The sequence below is a fragment of the Prunus avium genome, chromosome 4, assembly GCF_965620075.1.
Source record: "Prunus avium chromosome 4, drPruAviu1.hap1.1, whole genome shotgun sequence".
In the NCBI taxonomy this organism is placed as follows: Eukaryota; Viridiplantae; Streptophyta; class Magnoliopsida; order Rosales; family Rosaceae; genus Prunus; species Prunus avium.
In genome coordinates this window covers 34,769,103-34,793,098 of record NC_142287.1, presented here as the reverse complement: position 1 = coordinate 34,793,098, position 23,996 = coordinate 34,769,103, and the positions used below count along the sequence as shown (strand labels likewise).

At 39.1% G+C, this 23,996-nt stretch overlaps 5 protein-coding genes and 2 pseudogenes across 6 annotated transcripts; all 7 read left to right on the top strand.

The window, feature by feature from the left end:
* The first annotated feature begins 542 nt into the window (after nucleotides 1-542).
* Nucleotides 543-2,151, top strand: LOC110754981 (Tetratricopeptide repeat (TPR)-like superfamily protein). Its single transcript, XM_021956119.2, has one exon. It carries the CDS (start codon nucleotides 564-566, stop codon nucleotides 2,148-2,150), a length of 1,587 nt encoding a protein of 528 aa, XP_021811811.1. The 5' UTR covers nucleotides 543-563; the 3' UTR covers nucleotide 2,151.
* Nucleotides 2,152-3,161: 1,010 nt separating this feature from the next.
* On the top strand, nucleotides 3,162-3,750 carry LOC110754988 (signaling peptide TAXIMIN 1-like). Its single transcript, XM_021956131.2, has 2 exons — nucleotides 3,162-3,294; nucleotides 3,444-3,750. Exons 1-2 carry the CDS (start codon nucleotides 3,176-3,178, stop codon nucleotides 3,565-3,567), a joined length of 243 nt encoding a protein of 80 aa, XP_021811823.1. The 5' UTR covers nucleotides 3,162-3,175; the 3' UTR covers nucleotides 3,568-3,750.
* A 1,613-nt stretch (nucleotides 3,751-5,363) lies between these two features.
* On the top strand, nucleotides 5,364-8,027 carry LOC110755000 (pyruvate decarboxylase 1). Its single transcript, XM_021956141.2, has 6 exons — nucleotides 5,364-5,881; nucleotides 5,978-6,703; nucleotides 6,798-6,886; nucleotides 6,995-7,112; nucleotides 7,318-7,506; nucleotides 7,610-8,027. Exons 1-6 carry the CDS (start codon nucleotides 5,453-5,455, stop codon nucleotides 7,778-7,780), a joined length of 1,722 nt encoding a protein of 573 aa, XP_021811833.1. The 5' UTR covers nucleotides 5,364-5,452; the 3' UTR covers nucleotides 7,781-8,027.
* A 125-nt stretch (nucleotides 8,028-8,152) lies between these two features.
* LOC110755010 (malate dehydrogenase, mitochondrial-like) lies at nucleotides 8,153-9,873 on the top strand. The gene is made up of 6 exons (XM_021956153.2): nucleotides 8,153-8,581; nucleotides 8,685-8,853; nucleotides 8,931-8,992; nucleotides 9,107-9,231; nucleotides 9,474-9,591; nucleotides 9,727-9,873. The coding sequence occupies exons 1-6, from the start codon at nucleotides 8,174-8,176 to the stop codon at nucleotides 9,865-9,867; spliced, it is 1,023 nt and encodes a 340-aa protein (XP_021811845.1). The 5' UTR covers nucleotides 8,153-8,173; the 3' UTR covers nucleotides 9,868-9,873.
* Nucleotides 9,874-10,421: 548 nt separating this feature from the next.
* On the top strand, nucleotides 10,422-12,869 carry LOC110755019 (GDSL esterase/lipase At1g28580-like; annotated as a pseudogene). The gene is made up of 5 exons (XR_015835514.1): nucleotides 10,422-10,687; nucleotides 10,775-11,006; nucleotides 11,619-11,767; nucleotides 11,889-12,151; nucleotides 12,460-12,869. The product of XR_015835514.1 is annotated as a GDSL esterase/lipase At1g28580-like (transcript).
* A 17-nt stretch (nucleotides 12,870-12,886) lies between these two features.
* LOC110754838 (GDSL esterase/lipase At1g28580-like) lies at nucleotides 12,887-16,613 on the top strand (annotated as a pseudogene).
* Nucleotides 16,614-18,932: 2,319 nt separating this feature from the next.
* LOC110755038 (GDSL esterase/lipase At1g28590-like) lies at nucleotides 18,933-21,129 on the top strand. The gene is made up of 5 exons (XM_021956189.2): nucleotides 18,933-19,261; nucleotides 19,338-19,568; nucleotides 19,775-19,923; nucleotides 20,024-20,300; nucleotides 20,388-21,129. Exons 1-5 carry the CDS (start codon nucleotides 18,997-18,999, stop codon nucleotides 20,618-20,620), a joined length of 1,155 nt encoding a protein of 384 aa, XP_021811881.2. The 5' UTR covers nucleotides 18,933-18,996; the 3' UTR covers nucleotides 20,621-21,129.
* Nucleotides 21,130-23,996: the final 2,867 nt, after the last annotated feature.

Below are 23,996 nucleotides of genomic sequence, written 5' to 3'. Positions count from 1 at the left end.
GATAAGTGAAGTTGCACCAAAGCTAAATATGCATATATAAAGGCAGAGGTCTAAGGGTAAAACACTCCAAATATCAAAATTGTTATTAATTAATAAAAATATTAAGACATGAAACTATTTATTAATTTTTGTTAAAGTTAAGAAGGGTGATGGGGGAAAACTCGCACACAATACCATGGGGGTTTGAACTTAGCACCACTTGAGACCACAACGAAGAGTAAAGACTTGAGGCAATCCAACCCCATTAATAAAAATTAAAACTATTCATTAAATGAGACTAATATAGTAAATTAACAAAATTCCATATGAAATTTTTTTTAAATAAAAAACAAAAGGAGAACATGAGTCCTATGGGATAAATTTTTATCTTTTTAAAATGTAAATATGAAATACCTAATGGGCATCAATCTTGGGCCTAGTGCAAAAATTGAGCTGCGCCTTACTATGACACTGGGTTTTGGCCCAAACGAAACTAAAGGGTCGAATCCTTCCCAATTTTTCTGCAGTGCCTTCTATGCTTAATTTAAGACTTGAACCGCTGGTATCGGATCCAAAGGGTGAAAATGAAAAATGGGAAAGTACTCACAATCAGACCGTCAATGTTCTTCTCACCCCAAAACCATACGACGCTTGTCCCACCAAATCCAGTTTTCCCGCCAAACTACGTCGCTTCCCCAATTGCCTCCACTCTAACCTCTTCTCTGCAGCTCTACATCAATTCAGAAAACCCTTCCCATGGCCAAAAGATTCATACCCGTATTCTCAAAACTGGATTCAGACCCAATATCAATGTTTCCATTAAACTGCTTATACTGCACCTGAAATGTGGTTCACTGAAATATGCGCGCCAAGTGTTTGATGAATTGCCTGCACAAACTCTGTCTGCTTATAATTATTTGATTGGTGGATACCTCAAACGCGGGAAAGTTGAAGAATCGCTTAAGTTGGTTCGCGGACTTGTTTTATCTGGTGAAAAGCCTGATGGGTATACATTTTCTATGGTCTTGAAAGCCTCTACTTATGCTGGTAATGCTGCATTTCCATGGAGTTTAGGAAGAGTGGTGCATGCCCAGATAATTAAATCAGATGTTGAGCCTGATGATGTTCTTTACACTGCGCTTATTGACTCTTACATCAAGAATGGGAAGGTCAGCTATGCGAGGACTGTGTTTGATACGATGTTGGAAAAGAATGTTGTGTGTTCAACATCAATGATTTCCGGGTATATGAATCAAGGCTCTGTGGAAGATGCTGAAGATATATTCAGGAGAACGGTTGAAAAAGATGTAGTGGTATTTAACGCAATGATTGAAGGTTACAGCAAATCGGCTGAATATGCTTGGAGATCACTTGAGGTTTACATTGACATGCAACGGTTGAATTTTCAACCTAATACCTCCACTTTTGCTAGTGTTATTGGAGCTTGCTCGGTGTTGGCAGCATTTGAAGTTGGCCAGCAAGTCCAAAGTCAACTTATGAAGACCGGATTATTTTGGGACATAAAGATGGGAAGTGCTCTTATAGACATGTATTCAAAATGTGGAAGAATTGAGGATGCACGGATAATTTTTGACCACATGCCTCAAAAAAATGTATTTTCATGGACTTCAATGATCGATGGCTATGGGAAGAACGGATATCCTGATGAAGCACTTGAGCTCTTTAGTATAATGCAAAGAGCACACCAAATTGAACCCAATTTTGTCACGTTCCTCAGTGCTCTATCAGCTTGTGGACATGCTGGTCTGGTTGACAAAGGCCATGAGATATTTGAAAGCATGGATAGGGACTACTCACTAAAACCAAAGATGGAGCATTATGCTTGCATGGTTGATCTCTTGGGGCGTGCAGGAAGTTTGCATCAAGCATGGGAGCTGGCAATGGGGATGCCTGAGAAGCCCAACTCCGATGTTTGGGCTGCTCTTCTTAGTTCAAGTACTCTACATGGTGATGTTGAGATGGCAAGTATAGCTGCCAAGGAACTTTTTAAGTTGAATCCGGATGGTCGGCCAGGTGCATATGTTGCATTCTCTAATACTTTGGCAGCCGCTGGGAAATGGGACAATGTAAGTGAGCTTAGAGAGAAAATGAAGGTAAGAGGAATATCTAAAGACATCGCCTGCAGTTGGGTTGGTACTGATAGTGGTTGATGATCAGCCCTTTGCCCTGTTTTTATAGCTCCAAATGCTAAAATTGAATTGGTTCACTGAAAACAAAATAAAAGGTTGACAGTTGAGGACTTTAAAGCCAATAAATGCCGACTGGTAAAGCACGAGATGTTGAAGCTGCAGGGAGCCTCAAGGAAAGTCTATTAGTTTCTAAACCTGGTGAACAATAAAGGGAGCTGCTGCATACTGCAAACTCAGCCAGTGGTTAATCCAGTTCAGGCAATCGGAATGACTCAGCTTTTTGGGGAGAACGGACAGCTGCTTAATTTGGCAAACCGTAACTAAGCTCAGACTCAGAGGTAATTAAAGCTGTTCTAATCTTTGACAAGGAGATATTTGTTCTGGTGCAGAAAGAATCGGATTATAGTGTATTGTTGAGTATACCAGTCAATAGATGAAGCTTTTTCACTGCCAAAGTTAAACCATAAACCACAGTATGATAAGATTTGTTGATCAATAATTAAATATTTATCTGGTACATAAAAAGGCATAGGCATTGTGGCCATCACGGCTCCATCTTCAAAATGTCAAATGAAATGACCTTCTACTGATCTACTACAACTGAATTCACCAAAAGAAATATAAAAAAGAAGAAGAAGAAGAAGTTGAGAAGCTATTGAATTGCATAAAGAAAATTATATTAAATATTAAATTGCAAGTTCTAGAAAGGAGGTTTATTGGTCAAGGAAAGTGGGAGGAGGACGTGGAAATCTATTATTGGTTTGGTTGATCCTCCGGTCTTTTCAATGATTGTTAATTTTGGTTCAATTACGTATCACAAAAATAAAAAAGCTTGGACTTTTGGGTTTGGCCCGTAAAGGCGGCAGCAGAGAACAGGTCTCTCTCTGTTTGTCTCCGTCATCAAATAATATTATATACTCCGTCCAGAACAAGTAACCAAAAACCAAAGAAGCTGCCTATAGTTTATTGTCTTCTACAATCAACAACTACACAGAAGGAGAAACCAAAGAAGAAGACCAAAGCAAGAAGAAGAAAAAGAAGAAGCTATGAGCTGCTGTTGTGGAGACGATTGCGAATGCAGGCCTTTGGGGTTTTTACTTGGCCTGCCCTTTGCCTTCATCTCTCTTCTCCTCTCCGTTGTGGGTGTGTTCATCTGGATTATTGGGTTAGTTTCACTCTCTCTCTCTCTTCCTTTTCATCAGAATTTCAAGGACTTTTCTTTCTTCATGTCAAGATAGTGAAATTCTTTATATGGTGGTGCTAACGCTAATTAAATTGATTTTTTTATTTTTTGGGTGTGTGTGATGATTGCAGGTTGGCGTTGACTTGCATATGTCCATGCTGCTTGTGCGTGACGATCGTAGTTGAGCTTGCACTGTGCTTGATCAAGGCTCCCTTTTCAGTCATGAAGTGGTTCACATCTAAGATTCCTTGTTAGATTTCACTATTTGATAGCATTTTTTGTTCATTGGTTCTTGACCTTTAAAAGGCATGGGGTCCTTTTGTTCCCCAGCCCATCTTTGTTCATTCATAGTTTCTTTCAATCTTTCCTCTTTCTACTCATTTTTGTTGAATATTTATTCAATGAATTTATAGGGTAATATATCAAATTTGTGTTCCAGTTAGAAGCTATTATTGGTTTACTAGATGCAATTCTGCGCTATAGTAGAATTTCACCACAATGGATTTTGATTTTTTAGTACAAGCGATATTGGAAGTTTTCTCACACACTATCAAGATTACATGAGAATTCGAACATGAGACCATTGGTCTGCAAATCAATGCCCTTTATCAATGGACTAGGACCCCATTGGGTTGAATTTTCAATTTTCAATTGAGGAGAGAGCCCTGCAAAACTAAAAAAATGGTGCCTAACCTCACATGGAGTTGCTGAACATGCAAGATCCTTGATTTAGGGACATAGCCACTCCCTTTTAAATATGAGTGTGTGTGGGGATATCTTATGGATAGAAATAACTTCCCGTTGATGTGGTTTATGCTCTTTTGTGCATGTCTCTCTCCTTCACAAAAGCAAAGGAGTGTAACCCTTGTGACATGTTAGTTCGAACGCCTAGATGATGACATGGCATATTACAATGAGCGTAACAACGTAATAAGGCAATCAAATGATTAACCTAAAAGAACCAAGTTTGGAATCCACCAAATATGAGAAAACCTCTCATTTATTGAATTCAAAATGATAACATATTACCCTAGTCATGGGCTAAAGTTGGTTTAAATAATCCTGGAAATCCTAGGAAACAAAAGGGAATTAAAAAGAGAAATTAACAAAAGTAAAAAACTTGCAAAATATTAAAAGTCCCGTTTGGGATGCTAAATGATCTCAAATGCCCGAAAAAGCCCTTACCGTACGTCATGGCAAAGTGATGTGTTTTACTTGTGGTACTGTTCCCTTCAAAAAGGTGTGTCATAGGCCTAAATTAGAGCTTGGGGCCCAAAATTGCAACTTGTCAGTTTTGCCTTTGCGACGTTCCAACTCTTCTTCTATCGCCTTAGCCATCTATTCTAGTATGCAAAATTTCCACGAAGAGAATTTTAGTTCAAACACTTCAACATGAGTTACCAAGCAACAAACACAAACGAGAAGAGTTCGAATTAGAACTTCTAACAAGATTGCAATTAATATCACACCCAATAGGTATTTGGTAACGAATACACTCTTTGCAGAATCTATTTCACCTTTCAATATGTGAAAAGAGAGAATTCGATTATTTGTAATTGGTAAGAAAGAAAACACAAAAATTAACTATTGAAACACTTTGAGAAAAACGCCTTGGCAAGTCTTTTGGAATTTGGTAAAGGCTAATGGAAAGAGTAAACCCAAAACAAATCAAACCATAATAAACAAAGACGTCGGAATTGAAAGTGAAAAAACCAGCAATCAGCTTTGGTTTTGTGGTCTTCCCAAACGATGGTCTGGTCTTTTGCCTTCCTTTTTTCCTATTCAAAATCCAAAAAAATCCAAGATTCCCAGCTCATAGTGATTAGAATAATCAAAACCTAGAGCCTAAAACCACAACCACTCGAAACCCAACAAAAATGCTAGTTGTGTTGACATTTTTTCCTTTTGAAAGTGACATTAAAAAGACCTTAAGCGTGGGTTGTTTTACCACTTTAATTACAACTATCATTTTTAATAACTCGCCCATAGATAGTTTACCAAACCAGCGCTAACCCAAGTGTATAAATACTTTTTTTTGGGGGTGAATAAGTGTATAAATACTTAACACCACCAAAACCTCTCTGAAAACCCACAGCTAATTAATCATCACTCAAACTTCATTATACCCAAAAATATACACATGGAAGGGTTCCGACCCGCCAACTCAACCGGCACCCTGGGCCGCCACCTGGCTCGCCGGCTTGTCGAGATCGGCGTCCATGACGTCTTCTCCGTCCCCGGCGACTTCAACTTAACCCTCCTCGACCACCTACTCGCCGAGCCCGGCCTCAATCTCATCGGCTGCTGCAACGAGCTCAACGCCGGCTACGCCGCCGACGGCTACGCGCGTGCCAGGGGCGTCGGCGCGTGCGTCGTCACCTTTACAGTCGGCGGGCTCAGCGTCTTGAACGCCATTGCCGGTGCGTGCAGTGAGAATTTGCCGGTCATTTGCATAGTCGGTGGGCCGAACTCCAACGACTACGGCACGAATCGGATCCTCCACCACACAATCGGGTTACCCGATTTCTCTCAGGAGCTTCGCTGCTTTCAAACCGTCACCTGCCACCAGGTAAGCTCATATTGTTCTTCTTTTTTCTTAAAGTTTACATTTTTACTTTTTTTGTGTTACCAAATTTGTTGAATTTGGTGTAATTGTAATGGATAGGCCGTGGTGAACAATTTGGAAGATGCACATGAGCTAATTGACACAGCAATCTCAACAGCATTGAAAGAGAGCAAGCCTGTATATATCAGCATAGGCTGTAATTTGCCTGCAATTCCTCACCCCACATTTGCTAGAGACCCAGTCCCCTTCTTCCTTGCTCCAAAAGTAAGCAACCAGCTAGGGTTAGAGGCAGCAGTTGAAGCCACTGCTGCTTTTCTAAACAAGGCTGTGAAGCCTGTAATTATAGGTGGACCCAAGTTAAGAGTAACAAAGTCACGGCAGGCCTTTGTGGAGCTTGCAGATGCTAGTGGCTACCCAATAGCTGTTATGCCATCTGGGAAGGGGCTGGTGCCTGAGCACCACCCACATTTCATTGGGACCTATTGGGGTGCTGTGAGCTCTAGCTTCTGCGGTGAGATTGTGGAGTCTGCTGATGCTTATGTTTTTGTGGGTCCTATTTTCAATGATTATAGCTCTGTTGGGTACTCCTTGCTCATCAAGAAGGAGAAAGCGATTGTTGTGGAGCCGAACCGTGTGACCATTGGTGATGGTCCATCGTTTGGCTGGGTTTTCATGGCTGACTTCTTAAGTGCATTGGCCAAGAAGCTGAAGAAAAACAGTACTGCTGTTGAAAATTACCATCGGATCTTCGTTCCCCCCGGCATCCCTCTAAAGAATGAGAAGGATGAACCTCTGAGAGTCAATATTCTCTTTAAGCACATTCAGGTAAAAGCAGTGTTCTTTCTTGTGTTTTGGTCCATGTTCTGTTTGTGGTTCTTGTATTGAGATTTTATAATTTTTTATTTGAAAATTGTAACAGGAGATTATCACTGGAGACTCTGCTATAATTGCTGAAACTGGAGACTCATGGTTCAATTGTCAGAAGCTCCGTCTCCCTGAGAATTGTGGGTAAGACACAATTTCCTTACGCAACTCATTTATGTTTTTGAGCACAACCATGTGTAACTATGTATATTAAACAATAGGCTGCCAACCGGTTCTTTCAATTTCATTCAGGTATGAATTCCAGATGCAATATGGATCTATTGGATGGTCAGTGGGCGCAACTCTTGGCTATGCTCAGGGTGCCAAAGATAAACGTGTCGTTGCTTTCATTGGTGATGGGAGTTTCCAGGTTAGTTATATATGATATATGAGATTAATATAACAACACAGAACTGCAATGTAGAAACAAACAATAAATAAGTACAAATAATGAAGGATAAGATTGATAAGCAACAGTTTGTACCCACACTCCACTTTTCTGTGGAGCTTTTTTCTCGAAGTAGTTTACGTATGTTCTAGAGATATGGCACATGGTTAATAGTATTTGTTTTCAGGTAACTGCACAGGACATTTCAACAATGATCCGATGTGGGCAAAACACCATTATATTTCTTATCAACAATGGAGGCTATACAATCGAAGTAGAGATTCATGACGGTCCATACAATGTGATTAAGAACTGGAACTACACTGGTCTTGTTGATGCCATCCACAATGGCGAAGGCAAATGCTGGACTACCAAGGTTAGCATAAAAGAATCAACTTTACTTGCTCAAATGTTACCTTATTTTTGTCGTAAACATTTTCCGCCCTTGAATCGAGAAATGACAGTTGGTGTAAATACAGGTACGCACTGAGGAGGATTTAGCAGAAGCAATCGCGAAAGCAACAGGGGAGCACAAGGATAGTTTATGCTTCATTGAAGTTTTTGTGCACAAGGACGACACTAGCAAAGAGCTGCTGGAATGGGGATCCCGAGTTTCAGCCGCCAACAGTCGGCCACCAAATCCTCAGTAGCAGATTGGGAGTTGAACGAGTCAAAACTCGGAACATCTGAGACTGTGAAAGTGTTTTAAACTCCAACAGCCCACCTGAGAGAAGATAAAAAAATGACTGTAATTAGAAATAAGAGAAAGGAACAGGGTGGGTAGCTGGGTTGGCCTCTCTGTTGTAACAAAGTAATTTTTGCTTGCTTGATTATGTGCATACCTTGTTGAATATGTACGAGTTTGAAATATTCTAAATCCAACCGGAATTTACTCCAGTTTTTTATTTTTTATTTCGTAAAGAAAACCATAAATAAATAAATAAATATAAAAGAAAATTCCATTACATACGGATTCAAATTTCAGTTAGGAAGAAGTTGAAACCGTTAAAAAGTAGAGTGAAAGTATCCGGTAAATCGGAAAAATGAGTGCCACCGTGAGCATGTTGAGGTCTGCTCCCAGAACAGCCGTCCGATCGTACTCGTCATCATCTCAGCTGCAGCGCAAAGTCACCATTTTAGGAGCCGCCGGAGGTATAGGTCAGCCATTGTCGCTCCTCATGAAGCTCAACCCTCTCGTCTCCTCCCTCTCACTGTACGACATAGCCGGCACTCCCGGCGTCGCTGCCGACGTCAGCCATGTCAACACCCTCGTTCAGGTCTCGGGGTTCGCCGGCGAAGAGCAGCTCGGCAAAGCGCTTGAGGGATCCGACCTCGTCATCATCCCGGCCGGCGTTCCCAGAAAACCCGGAATGACGCGCGATGATCTATTCAACATCAATGCCGGCATCGTCAAGTCTTTGAGCGCTGCCATTGCCAAGTTCTGTCCCAATGTCAGTCGATGCCCTCATTGTCTCTTAACCTCTGTTCTCAAATTCATACATTTTTTATAAAAAAATTAGATTTATTTAATCTTTTTTTGTAATTTTGAAATAGGCGTTGGTTAATATGATTAGCAATCCGGTGAATTCAACAGTCCCGATTGCGGCGGAGGTGCTCAAGAAGGCAGGGATGTTCAATGAGAAGAAGCTGTTTGGGGTGACAACGCTTGATGTCGTCAGGGCTAAAACTTTCTATGCTGGCAAAGCTAACGTTGAGGCCTCTGGTAAATTTTTCTTTCTCAGTTTTTCCCATTTTTCTGTATAAAATTTGGAAATGAGTTTATTCTGTTGTGCATTTCAGAAGTTGATGTTCCTGTAGTTGGTGGTCATGCTGGAATAACCATCCTTCCTCTGTTTTCTCAAGTATTCTTTGGTCTTTCCATCTCCTTTGGTTTCGTTCGTCCTTTGACACGGCTGAATATTTTGTTTTCTTTCTAACGAGATTAAAGCTGATTTTTTTATGAATAATGCTCATAGGTGACACAAAAGTTGAAGACTTTGTCAGATGAAGAGATCAAAGCTCTTACCAAGAGAACACAAGATGGAGGGACAGAGGTTGTCGAAGCAAAGGCTGGAAAAGGATCTGCTACTCTATCAATGGCGTAAGTTTGCGAGGTTCTTCCCTTAGTTTCTTGGGGAAGTTTGAATTTCACTACGAAGATAGTTTTAGGTGGAAATTGTGGCTTTGGTTATTGTTTCCAAATAATTTGATTGGGGTAGAAAGGACATGACATGTTTACCAGAGAATCACCTTTCTCTTTTTTCTTCTTCCCATTTTCTTTGTGTTTGCCTTGGTTTTGTCTGTGTGCTTTCGGGAGCTGAGGGTTCAAGTCTTCTTCTGCAGCTATGCCGGGGCAATTTTCGCCGATGCTTGCTTGAAGGGTCTAAACGGGGTTCCAGATGTTGTTGAATGCTCTTTTGTGCAATCAAGTGTTACAGAATTGCCTTTCTTTGCCTCTAAGGTAAGTGAATTAGTTGATTCGGATGCTTCTTTTAAGTTAATCTTTATGTTGTTAGATGGAATGCTCTATGTTTTCTGATACATATTATTTTCCATGGTTAAGTTAAGCTCAATGTTACATGTGGTGCTGGTGCAGGTAAGGCTAGGAAAGAATGGCGTGGAGGAAGTTCTTGGATTGGGACCTTTGTCGGACCACGAGAAGCAAGGCCTACAAAGTCTAATACCTGAGCTTAAAGCCTCTATAGAGAAGGGAATAAAGTTTGCTAAAGAAAGTTAGTTAACCTGAATAACTGCACAAGGTTTTAGTTTGATATTAAAAAAACCCTCTTTCTTATGTTGTTCTATAACATTTTTGTTCCACTAAGCTATTTGGAGCTAAGCGTTTTTGCCTCCAAACATCAATTTAATAAATGTGAGCAGTATTTGTTCCTTTTGCAATAAGTATTTGAATATGCAGTTGGAGGATTTCATTGGTTTGGAAATTTACTTTTCGACATGGTGATAGATTTTAGACATGTTGGCAATCCCGTCCAGTATGATGCTAAATCATAAACTTTTGAATGGTTTCAGTCGAAATCGGAATTTTCCATCTAACTTTTGCTTTACTAATCCGCACTTTCTAGACCACAATAGAAGAGGAGGCAAGAGATTGCTAATAGTATTATAGTATATGTAGATTGAATCACGTGCATGTGCATACATGTCATACTCATATTATATAGTAAGTCAAGCTAGCTTAAAGAAGCAGTTTTATACAATATTTTTGAAGCAGGGCCCTTCCACTTTACCTTCTTCGTTTTAAATTCTGTGAGAAAGACAGGTAGAGAGAGCTTGAGATCCATCAATTCTATGGGTTCGCATTGTCATCCATATTGGATGAACCTCCTCCTCATATCAGACATCATATTCATCCCACATGCGCTTGAAGATTGCTTCAGTTCAATCTTCAGCTTTGGGGACTCACTTGCAGATACTGGCAACTTATACATCAGCTCCCATGACAAGCCTTTTCACTTCTTCTTCCCTCCATCTGGGGAGACCTACTTTCATCGCCCACTGGACGATGCTCCGATGGTTGTTTAGTCATCGATTTCATTGGTAAGCATCCATCTCTTATCTTCATATCTGAGATTCTTTATCAGCTTCTCTCATGTAACTTTCAGTCTTGGACTCTGTCTTTCGCGGCTGAGTTTCTGGGCCTTCCACTAGTTCCACCTTATCTTGAAAGCCACAGCATTAATCAAAGTGTCCAAAACTTTGAAGGGGGTGTGAATTTTGCAGTAGTAGGAGCTACCACACTTGATGCGGCCTTTCTTGAAGCAATGGGGGATTCTAATACATATACCAACAACTCTCTTGGAATTCAATTGGACCGGTTTAAAGAGATTATGCCATATTTATGCAACACGTCTTCAAGTAAGTTCCAACTTTTCCTTCTCATGTTTTATTTGAAATTATTTGCTGTCCAAATACTGAGATGTATAAGCAAGTGGTTGGCTACACACTTTTAGATGTTAATTTGAAGTTGACTCAAGGGGTTATGGTGGAGTCCCATAATCTTGTTGACTTCATTTCTAATTCAACCATTCACAATCTCCTTTCATTTTCTTCTGATTTCTGTTTGTCACCCATTTGAAGAGTCTCCTTTTCTATTGAAAGGTTTTTAGTGTCTGCATGGCATCAAAGAGAGAACAAGCCACATCAATATTGGCCAATCCTGGAACCAAATCTTTGTCACATACCATAACTGAACAGAAAAATTCAGCATAATTGATATCAACATTATGTGGCACCAAAAATGTACTTCAGAATGCCATATGCCCTCTGAAACTCTTCCACATATCAGTGTCGTTGGAGACCCATCTCGTGTTGGACCTTACACCAGGAGGTGGCTGCCATATGATTTATATGTGGCGTAGGAAGGAAATCATAGAAAGAGTTTAAAGTATTATTTTAAGGGAAGCAGCAAATCTTTGCACATGATTTCTAATTGTTTTTATGTTGCATACTGTTTTCTTCTTATTACAGATTGCAGCGAACTCCTTTCCAGCCCTCTAATTCTTGTGGGAGAGATTGGCGGTAATGATTACAACGATGCATTGGTTGCAGGAAAAAGTATAGAGCAGGTTGAAACATATGTACCATTAATCATAGAAGCAATTGTTTCAAGCATCAATGTAAGAATCAAAAAAGTTGGAATCCCAATTGTTATAAGTCTACAAAGTTGATCTGTTTTACTATATAGGCTACGAAGTAGGCTTCTTGAATTTTATGTGGCTGCGTTGCATTGCTTTGCAGGAGTTAATTGAGCTAGGGGCGGCAACACTTTTGGTCCCTGGAAACCTTCCAATTGGTTGTCTTCCCATTTATCTGAAGAAATATGAGAGTTCAGATACGACCCAATATGACCCTTCAACTGGTTAAACAAATTTGTTAAATTTCACAATGAGCTGCTTCAGACAGAACTAAGTCGGATTCAAAGGATTCATCCCCATGCCAACCTCATATAGCAGATTATTACAATGCTATGATGCATTTATATCATTCTCCAGACGAATTCGGTACTTCAACTCTCTTAATATTTCTTCTATCCACCTATTTTGCAATTTTGGTTAGAAGATGAAGAAGATTCAAGAATTCTGGTGAATTGATAAAAGGCTAACAAATTCAAACTTCATGTGCTAAGATTTTGGGTTAAAACTCAAAATTAGCTTTGTAAACAGGCCTTGTGAAATATCTTGTGGACTGTTGGTGGAACGAATTTTGTTTTCACACACTAGATTCGGCATATTTAAAGTGTTAAAGATGCAGAGTTTCAAAATGCTGAAGCTGAACATACGATAAAACTTTTCGATTCATGTCATTGCAGGATTTACCGGGGGAACTCCAAAAGCATGATGTGGAGGAGGAGGGCCATACAATTACAACTCATTGGCACAATGTGGTTCTGCACAGGCAAGTGCCTGTGACAACCCTTCACAGTTTATCAATTGGGATGGCATACACTTCACTGAGGCAGCATATAGGTGGATAACCAATGCTTTGTTAAAAGGAAAATACACCATTCCCCCAATTAGTACCTTGTGTGTTTCAGACGTGTGACCTCTGTTATTCCAACAACTACCAGTCTACACAAATGGCAACGATTTCCAGAGAACTTATTTTCCCCATATTATGTACACATATCCTTTGTAGGTAGATTCTGCTTATGGCACATATGTCATGGTGTGGACTGTACCTAACATTCTAAAAAGTAGTTCTTTAGTTCAAGTAATGTCACATGTTACATTTCTGCCTCAATATACTATATGTATTTCGCATGTATATATAATTTAACACACGCACACACCATATGAGAGAGACAGAGACAGAGACAGAGAGATGAGTTCAATGTGGTGGCCTTTCCAAGCATATTTGATGAACCTCAATGCGGTGGCCTTTTCAAGCATATTTGATGAACCTCCTCCTCCTCCTCCTCATACCAGTTTTCATCATCCCACATGTGCTTGGTTGCTTCAGTTCAGTCATCAGCTTTGGAGATTCACTTACTGATACAGGAAACTTATACAACAGCTCCCATAACAAATCTCTCAACTTCTTCCAACCGCCATATGGAGAGACCTACTTTCATCGTCCCATGGGACGATGCTCGGATGGTTGTTTAATCATAGACTTCATTGGTACTCATTCACTTATATGTATATCTATATCTGTCTTTTTTCATCAACTTCTCATTTAACTTTTCACTTCATTTTTGCGGCTGAGTTTCTGGGGCTTCCACTAGTACCGCCTTATCTTGAAAGCCTGATCAGTAATCAAACTGTCCAAAACTTTGAAGCGGGTGTGAATTTTGTGTTGGAAAAATGGCTCACATTAAGTATGCAAGTGAAGGAGGAAGCGACCGGTCGCTGGGTATTTGCGACCGGTCGTTTTGAAGCAGATTCGAAGTCTGGAGGTGAAGCTGGAAGTCGCGAAAAGCGACCGGTCGCAAGGTGAAAGCGACCGGTCGCCTTCAGTCAGAGTGCAAAGCGACCGGTCGCCAGTAACGGGCGACCGGTCGCCAGGGCTGCTGTGCTGTTTTCTTCCACGCGTTTTTCAAGAGGTCTTCACATGTATTGGTTCCCTACCTAATCCCTCGGGCCTCTAAGGTGTGTTATGGGTTCTAGGAGGTCTAGCAAGGTGCTGGAAAAGCTGGAGCACCATTGAATGAGGATTGTTGACTTGTTTCAAAGAGTACCTACCTTATAGCTCTAGATAGGGTGGCTGAAGTTGCAGCTATCAATGCCTAGCCTTTGGTCTGCCCAAGTTGTGGTCCATGTTAGGTAACCAAGGGCAGAACGTGGGAGGAAAGAAGGAGTCTCTTCTGAAGTCCAAAGGCTTGTGTATTAAAGGGAAGAGGAAGCAAGACAACATGTGTGGTTAATCTCAAAGTTGTCAAGTAGCTGGGAGCTATTGTGTTCAAAGGGAGGTTATCTCACCAAGGGAGGAAGAGAGAGAGGGCAATCAGTTCAAGAGAGAGCTGAGTTGAGTCTTGAGTAGTCTAGACACCAAAGTGGGGAAACACCAAGAGTTGTGAGAGTGTTCACAAGTGTATCAAAGTGTTGAGCAAGGGGTGAGAGAGAAAAGAGAGCTTGGGAGAGAATAGAGTTCTAAGGGGGTTTCTTTGTAAACCAAAGTTGTAACTTATTCTTTCATTAGTGAATTTCTCAAGAGGATCACCAAGAGGATGTAGGCAATTGCTGAACCTCTAAAATACTTGTGTCACTTTGTGCTTGGTTGGTTTCTCTAGTGTGTGTGTGTGTGATTCATCCATCCTTGTGTGTGTCACAAAGTCCATCAACAACAAGATCATTAGGGGAGTGAGTGAAAGTGTTTGTCCATTTTCACAACATTTTGCAGTAATAGGAGCCACGGCGCTCGATGCTTCCTTTCTTGCAACAATGGGAGTTCATAGTGCAAGTACCAACAACTCTCTAAGAATTCAACTGGAGCGGTTATGCAACACATCTTCAGGTAATTAGTTCCCTTTTTTTTTTTTTTCTCATTATATTTTTGTGTTTCCTTTACTTGAAATTATTTCCTGTCCACTTGCTTATGTGGTTGTCCATAATAGTATTAAAGAGGAAGTGAGACATTGGTTGACTGATCAGTTGTTTAATTTTTATTTCTGATTAATTACAGACTGCAACAAAGTCCTTTCAACTTCTCTAATTCTAATGGGATCGATTGGGGGCAACGATTACAACGATGCTTTGCTTGCAGGAAAAAGTATAGAACTGGTTCGAGCATATTTACCATTAGTGATAGAAACAATTGCTTCAACCATCAATGTAAGACTTTGGAATCATAGTTGCTACTAAGGTAGTCTTTCTTTTTTCCCTTCAATATTGGCTATGAATTACAGGCATGGACGGACCCAGGATTTTAAAATAGAGTGGGCTAAATTTAGGTACTAAGTAGATAGAAAACTTAACAATACCATGTGATTTCATTGATAACAAATATATATATATATACACACAGCAAGAACAATAAAATCAATTACAAATCCTATTTGATAATTCATAACTCATAAACTGAAATTGATGCCCCAATTGCAAATCCTAATTGATACTTCATAAACTCCAAAAAAAATCCTCAAATTAAAGCATCAAGAAATTGAGACAAGCTTACATGACGAATATAGAAACTTGGTTCACTTGAATTAAGTCTTGAAGGTGAGTGCAGAAGCAACAAGAGCGTTCTTTTTTTTTTTTTCTCTACATGCGAGGGTAGGATGGTGCTTCTTCTTCTTTTTTTTCTTTTTTTTTTTTCCTACATGTTGTGTGTGAGTTTTTTTCTTTTTTCTTTTTTTTTCTTTTGTTGTGCTATGTGTGAGCCTGGGCTATAGCCCAGGCAACCCCCCACCCCCTTCTTTATCTTTTTATTGACTAAGAGAACTAGATAAGGTTAGGTTAGGGGTGAGTGTAGGATTTTATTTTATTTTGGCTGGAAAAAAGAAGCCACTTGGGCTATAGCCAAGGTTTGCCAAACTATAGGTCCGTCCCTGATTACAAGCTTGCATAATTTTCTGTGGCTGCATGGTTTGCAGGAGTTAATCGAGCTCGGGGCAGCAACACTTTTGGTACCAGGCGACTTTCCAATTGGTTGCCTTCCTGGTTGATGCAGGAGCATAGGGGTGGATCAAGATAGATATTTACCATTTAATTAGTTATTTCATGATATATTGTTATTTTCTTATTTAGGTAGTTTTAGGATATTTGTATTATTTATGTGTGATTTTATAATTAATTAGTTTACTTTTGGACCAAGTAGCCTTGGTGTCCAAGTCTTGTAAAGCCTATAAATAAGGCTAATGTAATAGTTGTAGGGGGAGTTTATGTTTATGATTAATGAAACAGTTCATTTGTGGCATGGATTTGCTACGGTATATGTGAGTTTGCACTAACCCTAGATTTCGGTGCTCGTGTATGTGGTTGGTGACCTATGTCCAGACCCCGATCCCCATCACTGGTTATCTAACAAAATATGAGAGTTCAGATAAGAACCAATATGACCCTAAAACTGGCTGCCTAAACGAGTTTTCTCAGTAACACAATGAGCAGCTTCAGATAGAACTAAGTCGGATTTGAAGGCTTCATCCTCAGGTCACTATCATTTATATTACAATGGGCTGCTGCAATTATATCAATCTCCTGACCAGTTTGGTACTTCTTCAACCCCCTTAATATTTCTAACTACCTATTTCACAATTTAGGATAAATAAAAAGAGTAATAATAATAATAATTGCATGATTTACTGGGGAGACTAGCAAAACATGCTGTGGAGGATGGCCGTACAACTTCAACATATCCGCACAATGTGGGGATGCAGGGTCAAGTGTCTGTGAGAAGCCTGCACAGTTTATCAACTGGGATGGCATGCACTCTACTGAAGCAGCATAAAGGTGGATAGCCTAGGCTTTATTACAAGGAAATTACACCGTTCCACGCATTGCCACCTTGTGTGTTTCACCAGTGTGACTGGGACACCAATAGTTAGCTACCCAATAAATTTGTTTTCACTCGACCTTGATCTCCTTGTGGAGGCATTGGAATATCTACCGTTAGCAGTGATTTGCTTTGAGTAGGGGTTAGATCTTGTTTTTAGGGTTTCTGTTATAGATGTCCAATAAGTTCACAATATTTTCCAAGATACTCTCCACCTAACTTCGTAGATCTTGCCTTTTTGACAGCTTCTGTGCATCAAGGTCAACAACTTCCCTTTAATAATAACATTCACATGTAACTTGTAGTAGATCAAACTTTGGAAGGATATAAGCATATCCAAGTAGATAAGTCAGCTCTAAATGTAAATTATATAAACCATCATTGCCAGCTGCATGCGTGTGTTGCTGTTTGTTCACGGACTGTAGAGTTTCTCGTGGGGGAGGTAGACATGAAAGATGGTTTGATTGGTGGGTATATAGAGCATTAAACATTTGAAAGATTTTGTACCCCTTATTGTTGAAGCAATTACTAATGCCACCAATATATGCCAATCATATATCAAGCATACATATTCACGAGTCAATTTTACATCAGAGGTCCTATGTTCGAATCCCCTCCCTTGATATCATTTGTATTACGTAAAGTAACTTTTATGGAATCACATTTGTTATTGCATGGGGTCAAGTTTTATTTTTACAATTCCCAAAAAAAAAAAATGTGAATTAAGATTTTGCTGGGGTCAACTTTTATAGAAATACTGAAATAGCCCAAAAGAAGGTTGTTGGGCTTCCGCCGGTCAAAAGGTTGTTGGAAAAAGACGGAACACAATTATTGCCAATTTGCCATTGGCTTATTATCATAAAAGGTCCCTAAGGTTTACGAAACTATCAGATTGCATCCTTAATGTTTTTTTGTGTCATTGGTGGTCCTCAAGGTTAGTATGTGTGATCACAAATGGTCCCTACCGTTAGATTCCGTTAAAAACTCCGTTAGTTTGCTGATGTGGCGTATATATATATCACAAAACATCCCTGAGGTTTACACACCTATCACAAATGGTCCGTGCAATTTTTTTTAATTTTTTCCATTTAAAATTCATAAAATTTTGGTTTTCTTTTTTAAATCTTATGAATTTTAAATTATTTTAAAATATATATTGTATTTTAATACACATGACACTATATTATTTTAGATGTGGGCTCCACATATATGCCACATCAACAAACTAATGGAAGTTTTAAAAAATAATTTAAAATTCATAAAATTTAAAAATGAAAAAAACCAAGGGTTTAGGGTTTATAAATGGTCCTTAGGGTTAAAATCCTTATATAAATGGTTTTTTCATTTTTAAATTTTATGATTAAAAAATTAAAAAATTTCGCAAGGACCATTTGTGATAGATGTGTGAAACTCAGGGATGTTTTGTGATATGTATATATGCCACATCAGCAAACTAACGGAGTTTTTGACGGAACCTAACGGCAGGGACCATTTGTGATCACACATACTAACCTTAAGGACCACGAGTGACACAAAAAAACATTAAGGATGCAATCTGATAGTTTCATAAACCTTAGGGACCTTTTGTGATAATAAGCCATTTGCCATTGCTTGGTTTCACTAACGACAGGATTTTAGATGTCGTAAAGTCTAGCTCAAGAAAATAATAAGGACATTGGTTTGGTTTCACGAACTCAATCTCAATCAATCCACCTATTATCTTACATTACAAGTCAACCACCATATCTGAGAATTTTTTTTTATTAGCTTCTGCTTCTCTCATGTAACTTTCAGTCTTTGAATTTATCTGTTGCAGCTCAGTTTCTGGAACCAATTGTTACAAGTCTACAAAGTCGATCTCATTTACTGTGGGACAAACACTAGATTAGGCATATTTGAAGTGTTAAAGATGCAGAGTTTCCAAATGCTGAAGCGGAACACACGATAAAACTTTTCGATTCATGTCATTGCAGGATTATCAGGGGAACTCCAAAAACATGCTGTGGAGGAGGAGGGCCATACAATTACAACTTATCGGCACAATGTGGTTCTGCAGAGGCAAGTGCCTGTGACGGCCCTTCACAATTTATCAATTGGGATGGTATACACGTCACTGAGGCAGCATATAGGTGGATGGCCAATGCTTTGTTAAAAGGAAAATACACCATTCCCCCAATAGGCACCTTGTGTGTTTCAGAAGTGTTACCTCTGTTATTCCTTACCAACCGGTCTACACAAATGACGAAGATTTCCAGTGTTTAGGTAGATTCTGCTTATGGCGCACATTTAGTGGTGTCCACTGTACCTAACACCTAACATTTTAAAAAGTAGTAGTTCGACTTTAGTTCAAGTATTTTGGATACACACCATACACACCATATAACAGAGAGAGACAGAGAGAGAGAGAAAGAGAGAGATGAGTTCAATGGGGTGGTCTTTTCAGGCATATTTGATGAACCTCATCCTCATCCTCCTCCTCATACCAGTTATCATCATCCCTCTTGTGCTTGGTTGCTACAATTCAATCATCAGCTTTGGAGATTCACTTGCTGATACAGGCAACTTATACAACAGCTACCCTAACAAATCTCTCAACTTCTTCCACCCGCCATATGGAGAGACCTACTTTCATCATCCCATGGGACGATGCTCGGATGGTCGTTTAGTCGTAGACTTCATCGGTACTCATTCACTTATATGTATATATCTGACTTTTTTCATCAGCTTCTCATGTAACTTTCACTTCATTTTTTGCAGCTGAGTTTCTGGGACTTCCACTCGTACCACCTTATCTTGAATGCCAGAACAGTAATCAAAGTGTCCAGAACTTTGAAGCGGGTGTGAATTTTGCAGTAGCAGGAGCCACGGCGTTAGATGCTGCCTTTCTTGAAGAAATGGGGGATTCTACTGCATTTACCAACAACTCTCTAAGCATTCAACTGGAGTGGTTCAAACAAATGCTGCCATCTCTATGCAACACATCTTCAGGTAATTAGTTCCCAATTTTGTTTTCTCATTATATTTTTGTGTTTCCTTTACTTGAAATTATTTCCTGTCCACTTGCTTATGTGGTTGGCTACACTTTCAATGCCTCCACCAAACCTAGATGATAACATTAATAATTGGACTTGGTGGACCTGAATTGACTTGGTTGATTGATCTGTTATTTGATTTTTATTTCTGATTAATTACAGACTGCAACAAACTCCTTTCAACTTCTCTAATTCTAATGGGAGAGATTGGAGGCAACGATTACAACAATCCATTGCTTGCAGGAAAAAGTATAGAAAAGGTTCAAGCGTATGTACCATTAGTGATAGAAAAAATTGCTTCAACCATCAATGTAAGAGTTGGAACCATAGTTGCTACTAGGGTAGTCTGCTTTCTTCAATGTTGGCTATGTTACAGGCTTGCCTAATTTCCTATGGCTGCATGGTCTGCAGGAGTTAATCGAGCTCGGGGCGGCAACACTTTTGGTACCAGGCAACCTTCCAATTGGTTGCGTTCCTGCTTATCTAACAATATATGAGAGTTCAGATAAGAACCAATATGACCCTTCAACTGGTTGCCTAAACTGGTTAAACAAGTTTTCTAGGTATCACAATGAGCAGCTTCAGATAGAACTAAGTCGGATTCGAAGGCTTCATCCTCAGGTCACTATCATTTATGCAGATTATTACAATGCCATGCTGCAATTATATCAGTCTCCAGACCAATTTGGTACTTCTCTATCTACCTATTTCACAATTTATGATAAATAAATCAAAAGAGTAATACTGATAATAATGAAGATTAATGTGATTGCAGGATTTACTGGGGAGACTAGCAAAGCATGCTGTGGAGGAGGAGGGCCATACAACTACAACACATCCGCACTATGTGGGGATGCAGGGGCAAGTGTTTGTGAGAACCCTGCACAGTTTATCAGCTGGGATGGCCTGCACTCCACTGAAGCAGCATACAGGTGGATAACCAAGGCTATATTACAAGGAAATTACACCGTTCCACGCATTTCCACTTTGTGTGATTCACCAGTGTGACTGAGACAGACACCAATAGCTAACTACTCAAAAAGTTCTATTTAGAGCATCCACAATCATGCTCCTTATTTTTTAGTTAAAATTTAGCTAAAAACACTAAAAATTTATTCTAGGAGCTCCTTATAAAATTTCAACTCTAACAATCCTCTCAAGTTTAGGGAATCATAAATGGTTTATTTCTCTTTTTAGTTTAGCATAAATGCTCATTCTTCATATAAAATAATAATAATAAATAGTTAACATTAAATAAATACTTAAAATAGCATTAAAGTAAAGCAGTATTTAATTATAGGGAGCCATTAGGAGTCCTTTCTCTCTCCTGATATTTAGGAGCTCCTAGAGGTCTCCATATTTTAGGAGTTGGATAGGGAGCATGGTTGGAGGTGGGTTTTCTCACTTCATCCCTAAATTTTATCTAAGGAGGTGGTTTAGCGAGTTCATTGTGGATGCTCTTATTTATGGTTTTACCATTTAATATTATAAACAATAAGTCAATGGGGTTTAGTCCAGTGGAAAAGGACTTTGACTTGTATACTAGTGTTCTCAGGTTCGAACCCTCATAACACCTTGACAATGCATGTGATAAAATAAAACTCCCCTCCTCCAATTTCACTTATATCAAAAAACAATAATGTTTCTTTCGCAAACGTTGTTCTCTTGCTCACGATAAAGATTATGAAAAGCACACAACTTTGAACATCCCCAATTGCTTTTAAACCATCTCCAATGGCAAGGGCGGAATTAGGAATTTTTCGACGGGTGGGCTAGCTAAAATTTCTAACTAAAATAAAAGTGTACATTAAATTATATAAACCACTCTAATTCATAGTTTCATTGACTAATGTTCAATAAGCTTTAACATAAAACAAATACATATTAAATGCAACAACAAAAAATACATATTATCAAAATGAATATGTGTTCAACAATATAATTAAAAGCAGGGACGGACCCAGGATTTCAAAATGGCGTGGGCTAAATTTACCTTATGTACCTATTGAAAACTCAATGGGACGAGTAAATTTCATTGATAACAAAAAAATACAAAGGGGGACATAGTGAGCCCTAAAATTTCATTGATACTTCATAAACCCTAAATAATCTACAAAATTTCAAAAGAGAAGAAGATGAAGAATGGAAGATTACCTTAGTTTGCTTTAATTAAGTATGAGGACATGCCTAATTTTCCTTTTTGTCGAAGAGCAGGAGTTAGCCGCTAGCTGATGGTCTACTACTGTGCAAGAGATAGAGGGAATTTTTTTTATTTTTTTTGGGGGGTAAAGGAGAGAGGGAATGTCTCTGCCTAGTGTAGTGATTTTGGAATAAATGGGCACAGTAGCGGGATAAGTTAATAACTGTGGGCTTTAGTTCTTTTTATTTATTTGTTGGTCAGCCTAGTCCTTAGTGGGATTAGTTAATAATATTTTATTTGGGTGTGTTTGTACCATATCTGACCCTCCACTTGTACAACGACATGTGGATCTTATAAACTCGCCCAAGTACCCAAGGCCTCGGACAATCGGCATCGGCCACCGATGGCATTGTCTCAAAGCTGCGAACAGCCATTACGAGCCCAACTCGTCTACAATCGGCATCCCTTACCGATTGTAGAGAATCAACCTCGAAGTATCCGCCCAAAATATCTAAAGACTCGTGTCGACCTCAGAAGGCCCTCCCACGAGTCCCACATCGAAAATGAGTACTAAGAGCATACAAAATGCCCTTTATAAATAGGCCCCTCCACTACAATACAGGGGTAAGACTTTTAAGCTTGACTTCTATACTTTTATATGGTCAACAACAAGAGCTCTTGAAAACAATCTTACTTGAGCATCGGAGGGTCTTAGGCTGGTTCCACACCGGTTCCACAGACCTCACGAGCTTCGCTTATCTTCTATTCAAGATCAGCATCTGAAGACAGGAAGAATCTCCATTTATCACTCAATCGATCTGCTAGATCGTCCACATCTCTTGTAAGTTGCACTCATCTCTATCTGTTTAGATTTAGCGCCAACAGGGTGATTAGCCTAGTCCTAGTAGGATTAGTTAATAATATTTTATTTGGATGACCTAGGCTAGAGTATTAATTTAGTCTTAAAAAAAAAACAAGTTGCCTGGGCTTTAGCCCAGGTTAGCATGCTAGTGGGTACGTCCTTGATTAAAAGTGTACTTATTGAAGTTGTGCCCTACGAACTTTGAGATAATTGAAATCTGTTGGTATTCCATATAAATCGATATTGTCAATAAGTTCTTTTCAAGGTAAACAGTCATAAAATCAGCTAGAAACTCATTTTCCATCTTGAATTGTTAAAATTTCTTGGCAACAACTGAATAAGCTTCACAAATACAAAGTGCAAAAATATAAATATTGATTAGATTTCACATATATATTAATTATAAACACAAGAACAATGGAGACAAATCAATGAAAAAAATCAAAATTGGTGAGTTAGGGCTAAGGACTTACACTTATATTGGAGATGAAATCGATTTTGGTAGCACAAAATACAAACTAGGATACTAGATACTTCCTTCTAATTGAGGTCATATTAGAATACTTTATTATATGGAAACCTAACGCCATCCAATTCCATTTAAATTGTTACCCTTTCTCACTCTCACTCCACTATCTATAAGAATTAAGTAATACAAATTGTAAAAAGGAAACGATGAAATTATATTAAGACTTTATTCATAGAATACTTTATTCTTATATAAAATTCAACTAGACAATGAAAAAAAGCCAACAAGACCACAAAATGGATGAGGGCCCGGCCACAAGTGGGTTGTGTGAGAACGGCATGTGATGAGCTATAGGTTTAATTCCTCTTTGTTTTTCTTTCAAGCTACCTGGGGCTAATGTTAGGTTTAATTCATTATTTTCTTTTTAAGCTATCTGGGCTACAACTCACTGTAGCTTGTAGGTAGTTCCGCCCGTGTCCAATGGGACTGGGCTAAACTCAAAATTTAGGTTTTTAGCCCGAAAGCTTCTCCAACCGTGTACAAGAACGGGCTAAAAAAGCAGTCCAGACAAAAAACCCAGGCGCTATTCCGCCTTGTCTATTGCCTGGATCGAAAATTAGTGGAGCTCACATGCAAAAAGGTGGAGCCCAAAAGCAAGCCTCAAAACAGCCCACGTGCTGGTGCAAATCGAGTGGAGCCCGTTTGTAGGAGAACTCAGACTCTTCCTTTAAATGTTGGCCGCACGTTGTGTTTAATTCATATAGCCGTTGGGATCCAACGGCTACATTTAATATGCTTTTGTAATTTTTTTTAAATGTAAGCTTAATCTAACGGCCAAATTGTCCAAGACTGATAACAAATATATATATATATCCAATTACCCAAATTAAATCCAATAAAATCCAATAGTCAA